The sequence below is a fragment of the Argentina silus genome, assembly GCF_951799395.1.
Source record: "Argentina silus genome assembly, chromosome: 7".
NCBI lineage: Eukaryota > Metazoa > Chordata > Actinopteri > Argentiniformes > Argentinidae > Argentina > Argentina silus.
Window position 1 is genome coordinate 8,222,535 of NC_139661.1, and position 10,694 is coordinate 8,233,228.

The 10,694-nt window shown below is 43.9% G+C and overlaps 2 protein-coding genes across 2 annotated transcripts; both read right to left on the reverse strand.

The window, feature by feature from the left end:
- Positions 1–98: 98 nt before the first annotated feature.
- rnf10 (ring finger protein 10) lies at positions 99–7,761 on the reverse strand. The gene is made up of 17 exons (XM_083672767.1): positions 7,243–7,761; positions 6,159–6,346; positions 5,224–5,429; positions 5,039–5,129; positions 4,732–4,916; positions 4,483–4,619; positions 4,238–4,392; positions 3,979–4,107; positions 3,635–3,887; positions 3,211–3,344; positions 2,995–3,112; positions 2,760–2,861; positions 2,321–2,458; positions 1,922–2,013; positions 1,749–1,806; positions 1,437–1,601; positions 99–1,280 (listed from the first exon to the last, which is right to left on the reverse strand). Exons 1-17 carry the CDS (start codon positions 7,382–7,384, stop codon positions 1,207–1,209), a joined length of 2,367 nt encoding a protein of 788 aa, XP_083528893.1. The 5' UTR covers positions 7,385–7,761; the 3' UTR covers positions 99–1,206.
- A 196-nt stretch (positions 7,762–7,957) lies between these two features.
- pop5 (POP5 homolog, ribonuclease P/MRP subunit) lies at positions 7,958–10,421 on the reverse strand. The gene is made up of 5 exons (XM_083672803.1): positions 10,377–10,421; positions 10,140–10,282; positions 9,373–9,522; positions 9,077–9,160; positions 7,958–8,453 (listed from the first exon to the last, which is right to left on the reverse strand). The coding sequence occupies exons 1-5, from the start codon at positions 10,394–10,396 to the stop codon at positions 8,341–8,343; spliced, it is 510 nt and encodes a 169-aa protein (XP_083528929.1). The 5' UTR covers positions 10,397–10,421; the 3' UTR covers positions 7,958–8,340.
- Positions 10,422–10,694: the final 273 nt, after the last annotated feature.

Consider the following 10,694-nt stretch of genomic DNA (forward strand, 5'->3'; position numbering starts at 1 on the left):
CTAGATTCATCCTGTTAGAAATCCATGTTGCATGTTCAGTGCTGTTAATGTTGCATGTTCAGTGCTGTGTCTTACCACAAATAACCAGATAATTACTTTGTGCATAATCCTTTATTCATTCCAATGCCAGGCCATTGCCATTTTCACCTTTTGTGTTCACTATAAACTTCCTCAAAATTAAAAGTGAATCAATGAACCCTCAAACAAAAAATATGTTATAGTATCTTTACATCTCACCTTTTCACACCTTGTATAGTAAGCAATCAACAGTCAGCAAAATCTCTAGCTTCACACAATATATTTGCAACACTGAATTGAAACTGGGGGGTAAAGTGCCATGTTGTAAATGAGACCGCAAACTGGTTCTGGGGGGGACGGGACATACATGAATGTGGTATGGTACAATAGAAGAGATGAACATTGATCTGCATATCCTTGGTCTACAGTGTACTTGAGTTACATCTTCCACCAAAACACAAGTATTTAATACTACACTGTATTATAAGCATGTCCTCAATACATGAGATAATTTTGAGCTCATGCTTAGAGGTTGTGCTAGAAAATAATGTTCAGGACACCTCAGAGTGAAGCTCCCCAAATAAACTGTCACCCGTTTTGTCTGTCGTGGAGTTGAGGGAGTTTTAAAACCACCATATCTGCTCAATTCAAACCACAGTCAAATTGGACTTCTGCAACAACAACAACAAAAAAAGTCTGCATTGCGTGAGATATATATATATTTTTTGAATGGAAAAAAACAAACAAGGGAGAGAAGAATGAAATGATACCTGGGAGTGAACATCTAGGAAGGGTTCAGAGGGTGTGACGTACCTGCAGCTGGCTAACTGCTACCTCAAATATAATGCACCCCTTAACCTATTCCATTACACTTAACCCTAGGTAGATCCTAATGTTAGACTGATCTGTCTAACCCCAGTATGTGTCCCGTGACTGATATTCCTCTTTCTTCTATCATCATTTTTCCGTATGACAGGAAAGCCGACCAACCCGTGCCCCCCTTGATGTACTGGAGTCTGCATAACACAAACCTATTGCATGATATCCCCTTGAAGGGACAGTGGGTAGCACAGCACTTACTTTGCCTGCATACTAAACCTGTTGCTAAAACTAGAGAGTGAGAGAGCAGGATATTCATTTAACAAAAAGCTGGGGGGGTTCGGTGAGGATAATCAAATTCAGTGTTTTCTACTTTGTGTGAACCATGGAGGTGCTGAACAGAAGCTTCTGTTTTTTCTTCTTCTTCTTTCCCCCGTTCTCCACTGAAAAAGAGAGGCGTGGGATGAGTATGCAGTCAGTCAATCGATATTCACGAACTCTTATAACGTTGCAAAACAGGCATCAGCAATTTAATTCATGCACAGTGTCACTGATACTGCTTCCCAGACAGACAGACAGACAGACAGACAGAGACTGACCAGGGATGACCACTGGTTGTGGTGGGGCAGTTGGACCATGGTCCAGCTGCAGGAGTGCCGCCTCAAAGGCCTGGCTGAAAGAGTTCTGGAAGCTGGGCACTGGGACCCGGTCAGACCCATCACTCTCTCCATCGCTGTCTGCCACTGGGGGAACCAGCAGCACATCTGAGGAATCAGCACAGAGGAAATGAAGTGAATCATAGTCCAACACTGTTTGTTTGTTTGTCTGACCATCAGTCATTTACATTTCAGTCTGACTTAAAACACTAACCGACTCTGGGGAGAAACAAAGGATTTAGACCCAGTTCTCACCTTTCTTTGGGGTGATTTTGGACCCAACATCATTTCTAGCTTTGCCATCTCTCAGCATCTAGGGATAGCGAAGGAGGATGACATTAGTCAGGTGCTTCTCTTGTGTATTTTTAATATGCAAAATTTGATGAAACTCCCTGAAGTCAAAGGCAGAATAAGTTTGGCATACAGACCTGGGCGAAGGACATGCAGTGAGAGTCATCCTCCACACTACCCACACTGGGCGCAGGGCTTTGCCCAGTCAGACTGGGAAACATCATTCCATCTGCAACCGCACAAAGGGCCCATGTCACACACAACACAAAATTGATAAGAAAAGTATGTCATAAATACTATACTATAAGACTATAGTTGTGAAGCACCTCCTTTCAGTGAGTGTTCATGGAAGTCTTTCCTCCAAAATCATTTTCAAGTATATTTCTCATCAGTCAAGCTTATATTTACTCCAAGAAAAAAGTGATTTGATGACGCGTTTTGACATTAAGGCTTGTGTCGACCTCCCATTGAGGTATGACTCTTGAGAATGAGAAATCCACAAAAGAACAAAGGAGAGTTGGGAGAGCTGGTCTCACCAGAGGCAGGGCTGCTCCTGAGAGGTGAAGGGGGAGCCAACAGGAACTCTGGGTACACAGGTGGACTGCCGTTATCAGACAGTAACCCAAATGCCGGAAACTGCTGCAGATTCTCTAGGCCAATATGTACTTCTGGGTCTGAGGGCGAGAACACAGTCACATGAGAGTTGTGTGTGGAATAAGGCCCTGGATGACAAATCGGATATAGGCACATAGGATTTTTCTCCTTTACAGAGTGACTCTACCTCGGTGCACAGTGAGCGCACACAATCCAGAACCTTAGCAGCCATGGAAATATAATTCTAATTCTGTTTTAGCAACAAGATAAAAGCAAACATCACAAGCAAACTTGATTAAGAGGTGGGAAACGAATCAATCCCGGGGATAGTTTTCAGTTGCGTACTATACGCTGAGAAAGCACCAAAAGAAAATCACTTACATTTGCCCTGCTTTTTGTTCTCTTCCATCTCAATACGCTTCTCCCTCCGCTTCTCATCCCTTGCTTTCTTTTGTCTAAGGCGCTTTCGTTTATCCAGGTCATCTAAGATTTGGGGAACAGTGGAGGAGAGAAAAGAGATTTAAAACCCCCCCCAAAAAAGGATTTGAATGTTAGGCCATGTACCAAGCATACGCAGTTCACACAGATTGCTCGTGTGTGTGTTGGGGTACCTAACCTGCAAAGCTGTCCAGTGTCTCTTTGGACAGGATGGGGGACTGCAGGGTCAGCTCACAGATGCTGAACTCACAGGTGAGTGGCAGGTGAGCCAGGTAGCGGTGTCGACGGCGAATCTCCTGTAGCCAAGCAAAACATGACAATTCATTGATAAACATTCGTGGTGTATGTAAAACATTAGCAGCAATCATCTCTGAAGTGCGGTGTGATCTCAGACCTCAGTCACGGTCTGTCCCTCGATCTCCACCACAGTGGCAGTGATGTGGTGAGGGCTGGTCTCTAGGCTGCCATATTCACGCTGCAGACAGCGCACGTTCACCGGGTGCAGGAACATCTGCTGGCAGTCCTCCGCTGGAGAGGGGGAGAGGGATACAGTGAAACTCATCTCACTACTCCGACATCCTGTGATGTCCTGTCTTTTAACCATGGAATGTACACCTCTGTTCATAGGACCTTTTTTCCAGTTTGTCTTTTTTTTATCCTAATAATGTATGCAGTGATTTAAGATGGGAGGCAAGCATAACAAGATTTCTAATACCATATATCAAGACAGGAACTTTGATTGTAGAATGGAAAATGTTGATGAGTAGGGTAGGACTACTTATGTAGTGGAGTCACTAGACTGTCGAGGTGTATCCTACCTTGGTAGAAATAGTAGTAGGGTCCATGTTCAGCTGCATTTTGGGGACGCCCCGTTTCAGCCTGGCTGGGAAGGTTTCCCTCGGCCGGCTGGGTCCCTGGGGGTGCGTCCATCGAGGCCTCGGGGGACTCCTCCAGCACTCCCTCGAGGACCCCTTCAGGGAGCTCCGGGTGCTTATCGGGGGCTTGCTCAGGGACCTCCTCCGTAATCTCTGCCACCTCATCATCAAATGCAGAGGAGTACTGCATCACCGGCTGGAAGGAGTGAAACATGGAGATGGTCTCAAAGCCAGAACATTTTGGGGATTGCACAAGGCGGGGGGGGGGGGGGGGGATCAACACTCACTTTAGTACTGCTGAAGGTGGTCACCACTTCCTCCACAGGAGAGGGGGGATCTGCCAGGGTGAGGTTTGACAGTTCAAGGTTGTCCTCAGCATACACCTTCTGGTGTTTTAGCAGAGTCTCCTCTTGCTCCTGGACCACAGCATGACAGAAGAAAAAGGGAGGATTAGTTCATACGACTGGTGGTCAACATTTCATTTCAACTTCATTCATAATGGTTCATATGGAAGAGGATGCCAGTGTTTCAGATCGTCAGCATTACCTGCAGATGGCACAGGGCGCTCTCGACAAAGCAGGATTGGGCATCCTCTTCTTGGGTGAGCTGAGCCTGCAGGGCAGCCTTCTCCTCAGCAACCAGGCCCAGCACCTGCTCCAGAGAGGCCAGCAGCAGCTTGGAGTATGGGCTCAGACGCACATCTAGACGACAAAGGTTGAACCATGTTATATCGACTCAAACACACACTCGCTGGGTTTACATTGGGGAATGTTCATCCTTCGTCGTCTCACCTCCAAAGCGAATAGGCTCCTCCACCTTCACCCACTGGGAGCTTGGCATCGCCACCAGAGCCCCCTTCTCCCTTCGCATCAAGCACATGGTGATGAGGTCACCGGCTGCATACTGCCTGGTCTCCATGGCAACCACACTGCAAGTGAGAGACAACGGGAGGGTGTATTATTCGCCACATTCAACCACAATTGATTTTCTAGATGTGGCGACACAACATGTTGTCACGCAGCTCTTAACATCTCTCTAACCTTTTGAGGTCAGCCGAGTGCACAGATTCATAGCAGATTGGGCACTTGGACCAACTCTTGTCGCTGAGCGACAGGTAGTGCAGCATACACGGCCAGCAGAAGATGTGGCCACAGCGTGTGATGCGGGCCGCCACCGGAGGGTACAGGCAGATGGGGCAGGAGGGCACCTCATGGCTGTAGATGCGCTGGGGGGGAAAGTTCACTGTTCTTAGACTTAGAATTCAAATTGAGGGCGCCTTGGTAGAGGCTCATGCAAACGAGATTGAGTACAGGTGAAACACAACAGAGACGGGGCTGATATACTCACTACTTGCTGAACACAGTCCCAGTTAACCAGTGTGTCTGGGTCAGTGAAGTGAGCCTTGTAGTCCTGGTCATCAGTCACCACGAACTGGCAGCTAAGGCAAAATGACACCAGCCGGTGAATTTTCAACAATTACTTTGCTGCTTTTTCATAAAAATACACAGTACTTCGATTGAAATGGAGCTTACTTGGCCTGCAGGAAAAGCTCCTTGTTGAAGGGCTTGTGCTTATGGCCCCACTTGTTGCGGCGACCCCAGCCAGAGTGACCCTCTCCTCCTTGGCCACCATGGCCCCCACGGGGTTCAAAGGTGAAGTTGAGAAGGTGGTTCAGGCTGATCTTTTTGGGTCCAGCGAACTGAGCCGAGCTGAATTCAGCCCGGCAGGTCTCTGCTACCTAAGGAGAGGGAGAGAAGAATCAAATGGGGACGATAAATGTACTTAATATTGTGAGCCTAAATCAGAAGATAGAAATTTGCAGGAGTCCATAACTCTACAGGTGATGCAAAATAAACAAGTGTACATACTTTGTGTCCAGCACAAAGTATGAAGCACCCCTCCTTGTGTGAATTAGTGACAATTATTCAAATGTAGGACTGAAAAGTTACTGGATCGTGTAGTGCTTATTTGATTCATTATCAGTGTTGCTTCTTACAGCTTTGTCTTTATTTGAAGGTAGTCCCCGGATTGGAGGTAGGCTGAAAAGTTCCCGGAGCTTGTTGTGCTTATTTGATTAATTTCCAAGGATCTGATGGTATTATTCGAAAAATTGGCCTAAAGGTACGGTCTGACGTGCACTCTCCTCTTTGCACCCTGTTATTCTAATTCTAACAACCCATCACTTTTGCCACACCATCACAAGATCCGTCACCTGGAAACGCCTAAACAATCTCGATGGCAAGACATGCAACATCACCATTCATTCAAGCTTCGTCATTCGAATTGGGCCAATCAGTGTAATTTTGTAAATGCTGCATCTGTATGGCAAGACACATTATTCACCCAAGTTTCGTAAACATTGTCCAGTGGTGTCGGAGATCAACTGTGTGACATACGAACAGACAGAAGACAGATCCATAGTCAACATAATCAACGTTATTTAAATCGTCCTCTGGACAATGCACACCTCTTCACGTCTTCCTCCTCCTGCAACCCCATATTGCCTTCCACCTCCACCTCTCTGGGGGGGTCTCTTGTCATAATTCTTGCTTTTCTGTGAATTGGTGCGACGAGGACCTGGGAAGCTGTCACTCTTGGGAATGGCGGGCTCTCGCTTGCGGCTGTAGCGTTTAGAGCCTCCATTATTCTTTCCATCTGGGGAGATTGGAAAGGAAAAGGAGGAGTGTCATTTTATATCTTAGTGCCATTATGGGCACAGTGGAGAGATAATGAGAGTTGATGCATGTTTGAGTGGGATTATCAGATGAAACAGCATGAAACAGCATATTTGCATTGTCACTTACTAATGTAGAGCAAGACAACATGTAGGCCTAAAACATGATACTGAAGATCTTGCTAAAACATTTGAGTCTTTATTCTATAACTGTTGTGCTATTGGCCTATGACTATTTCAAAGACAACAATGCAGTGATCGAGGTAATCAGTAGATGACAGTAAATCCTCCTTGAATTAAGCATACCATTCTCTATTTTTCAGCAATCTTGGTTCTAAAAATAGCCAAGTTGTTTTTGTCACACCACTTTGAAGAACAGCTCTGGACTGATGTACCCACATGATTAGCATGGGGTGGGCCACGCACACTTATCAGCACAAAACAGGGACAGGAAACTCATGTATTCAGACCTCAAAGGTGGTCAAATGCCGAGGACACGAAATTGGTCCGTAAAGAGCAAGATATAGGCTAGAAATACTGGCGGGATTGTCTAACTCACTCGGCAATGCCTGCAACAAGGAAAGGCCACATTGCAGTTATGAAATACCTTCCTTTTAATTTCGGTGTAAGTAACCGTTAGATAAGTAACCGTTAGGTCAAACTGCACTCTGATATCCAAGCCATGCATGTGTCAAAAGGCGATAGTCAGTTACGTCACCCATATCAAGTAAACAAAACATGCTCTACCTACTGAAAGGCCTGTACAGTAGGCCCCAGAAAATGTGCTCGGCAGGACTGGTCTAACTCGACCTACATTAGTTCTGTCATGACACGATTAGAATTGGGTTTAAATAGCATATCATGGGGGTATTTTCACCTGTTTTCGGTTTAGATTCGCCGGGTGTTGGACCCTTGTTGCTGTTGGCGTTGCTGTTTGGATTTTTCTCCATGTTTGTCTCCTTGCTGTGAAAGGTTTTGAGGCCAAGCTCCGGTGAGAGAGCGTCCGAGCTCTCTCGCATCAAACGGGGAAAAGGGTGAAGTGAGCGGGTTGTAGCGAATGCGGGTCAGGCAGCGAAGGCCCTGGTTCATTTCGGTCAAACACGGAGACTCCATCACGGCGACATCTTGACAACAAAACAAACCGAGAAAAATAGAGACACAATTCAGGCGTCTCAAATAATGGGGTGGCTGTCAAAAAAGGAGAGCAAATGCTCACACCGCGGGGCCAAGACCCCGAAAATCTTAGCTTTTTCTTGCTGTGGTAAACACTTCGCCTCAACAAGGCGTTGCCCGTTCTCCAAAATATGGAAAACGTGCAGTTGACAAGGTTTTTTCCCTAAAAAATATGTTCGTAAGTACGAGCTAGTGCTAATGGCGACGGGTCGCCAAACAGGAACCTGACAGACCCGGATGGAACAATCCGTGCAAACTGTTTTGTAAAAAATGGGTATTCTGGGAAATGTAGTTTGCATGTTATGTTTAGAGACCACATGACAAAGAAAGAAGTCCCATACGTGATGTGAGGTAAAGGTTTTCACTAAAAATCCCTAAATACTTTTTTATTAAAAAGCTGACAATAAAATGGTTGGCTGGTAGATATCTTTAATCATTTATCTTCGAAGAATATAGGAAATAATAAAGTGTTCAATAACATAACAGAAACAGAAAAACATTTATGTACAATATGTAAACCATCTGTCATACTTCGACAATCACATATGCCATATTTCTAATCAACATGGTTTTAATTAGTTACCAACTGAGAATGCAGTAAGATTAGAGGAAACAGACTCTCAACAGTTGCATTTAAGCACTGGGCTATTTTCTGTCACTAATTCCCTCAGTCCTGTGACAGAAGTACTTTTACTAAGAGCCTTAGTTACAGTAGATGTAACTCCATCTACAGCTCTTCTTCTACTGTCCTGGGGCTCACAAATGAGTTTCATTGCAGCAACAAAATCAGTTTGGGTTGAGGTCACTCATCTTCATCTTCCTCTCCCCCACTCTCTGCTTCATCCTCATAGCCATGACCTTTTCCTTTATTCAAGGTGCAGCTCAGTACTGCTCTGCGGACCTCTTGTCTTTCTGCTACACATGGAGAGAAGGGAAACCAAACTACATTTAATACACTTAGAGATTTGATCAACAGAACATCATGTTACTATTACCAATAGACCACACAGGTATGTGTATTAATTGTAATGTATGTGTGTCTGTCTGTAATTTGTTCATAGTGTATGTCTGTAATTTGTTTTAAATGTATGTGTGTGTTTATATCAGTAATTTGTTTGTAATGTATGTGTGTTTATATCAGTAATTTGTTTGTAATGTATGCGTGTATGTTTGTTTGTCATTTGTCTCCAACATTGGTCCCCCTGCTGCTATCTTGAACCAGGTCTCTTTTGAAAAATAGATGGTATCTCAATTAGGCTAATCTGGATACATAAATGCTAAATACAATTAATATAAAGTAAATCAGATCATCTTTCTATCCATCTGAATGCAAAATATTGACTGATATAATTTCCTTTTTTCTTTAAAGATACTTGACAAATGGGAAAATGACTGGGCACATTGACTGCAATGACAATAACTGAACTCTAAAACAAGACCCATGTTTGAAGTTTGAGTTTGAATGGGCTTGTTCAAGGGTTGTACATCTCAATGATCTATGCATTAATTTAAAGAAAAAATCACTTTAAATCACTTACCCTCACTCTGGCAGTTGGGAAGCATCCGATGGAGCTGCTGAGTATTGTATTGGACGAGAAACTTCTGACATGTTCTGATCGTTCCTGCAACAGGTCCCAATATGCTTAAATATGCATGTTAAATAGAGACATGTCATCTAAATCTATGCAGGGCCATTGATGGGCCTACATCTGGTGATATTAATGAGAGGAATACAGCAGAGTTACAAATAGTCAAGTCTGTGTCTATGTAGCATTATTGCATTGCAATTACTAAGATGGCAACATAGTGCCAAAAGGAAGTTGGTCTCTCTTACCTCCAACATGCAAACAGTTCAGGAAACATGGCAGTTTTTGACCTCTATTCTCTAGACTGGTGATGAATGGTAAAGCAGACCAGATGAGTTGATAGTGGCTCTTCCGACAACGCAGGAACACAATTCCAGTGTGAGCATTCAGATACTTCACTGAGAAGAGACACACAATTGCAAATCATGTTACAGGTTAGTTAATTAGAGTTCCTGTCAGCCCTAGCCCATAGGCAGAGGAGAGGAATTGCAAAGGTCCCAGCAAATAGTCTATCCATTTTATCATTAGTCTCTCAGTCCACCATCTACTCTGTATTTGTGTGTCTATATAAGAGTTATGTTTTGCCATATGTGCTTTATTTTAACTGGTTTTATCTTTGTGTGAAGCGTATTGCATTCTTGACCATTGCTTCACCTTGCCTTCTGATAGGCTTCTAAACTTAAGTGGAATTTATCCATCACAAGACTGCAAGGATTCAACAATGCAGCAGAGTAGCCAAATTATACGCAAATACAATGTTTTTTCAAATCAAATATATCAAATATATAGATTTTACTTTTTTGATATACTCTTATTAGCCCCGCTGAGTATGACTAGTGGATTTCCAGAATGCATTCCATAAATCATAGGCTATACAGTGCGCATGTAATCATCCAGTTCTTTTCAACGTGGACGAATTCATGCGGAATTCAGTTTGTTTACCAAACATATGCCGTAAAATCGCCAATAGGGTACAGTAATATACTATATCTATTCAATGATTTCTCATAACTACCTGCGAATCCAAGGCTGCAGAGCGCTGCTCCATAGTCACCGTGCGCCCGACACACTGCTGATCTAACTGCCGTGTAGATGGCTCGGTCATCTAGCATTAGCAGATTGCTTCGATCTGATACGCAAACTTCACACAGCAGATATCTGTGAACACAGAGTGATGGATAAGCAATCAAGTGGGATACCAATACTTGCAGTCCTATACTCAATGTCTCAAATAGGTACAATAACTATTCACCTGTTTTTAATTCGCACCATCTCAACACATTCAACACATGCAACCGTTTACTGTTCACTTCCGTGGTGGGTGGAGTCGGGCTTGATTGGCAACCAATCGCTGTCGTTTACAGGAACTTACTGCGCAGATGCCCGCCCGAGTTATCTGCTTTGCATCTCACTCAGTCCGACACGAGAGATCGATTGAGATCGATGAGCTACTTTTTATTGCACAACTAAATATCCGAATACATAAATCCTATTGTGAAACAGTTATATCATTAGGCTAAACAGTGCACTGCACTTTACACTAGCTACACATATTTGTGTCTTTGGCGAT

Coding starts and splice junctions, on each gene's coding strand:
- pop5 (XM_083672803.1), bottom strand. CDS start 10,396: ATGGTGCGAATTAAAAACAG. Junction 10,283..10,376: donor ATGGTGCGAATTAAAAACAG/GTGAATAGTTAT, acceptor CTGTGTTCACAG/ATATCTGCTGTGTGAAGTTT. Junction 9,523..10,139: donor CTGCAGCCTTGGATTCGCAG/GTAGTTATGAGA, acceptor GTCTCTTCTCAG/TGAAGTATCTGAATGCTCAC.
- rnf10 (XM_083672767.1), bottom strand. CDS start 7,384: ATGCGAGAGAGCTCGGACGCTCTCTCACCGGAGCTTGGCCTCAAAACC. Junction 5,430..6,158: donor GAGGAGGAAGACGTGAAGAG/GTGTGCATTGTC, acceptor CCCTCTCCTTAG/GTAGCAGAGACCTGCCGGGC. Junction 1,602..1,748: donor CAAAATCACCCCAAAGAAAG/GTGAGAACTGGG, acceptor CTGATTCCTCAG/ATGTGCTGCTGGTTCCCCCA.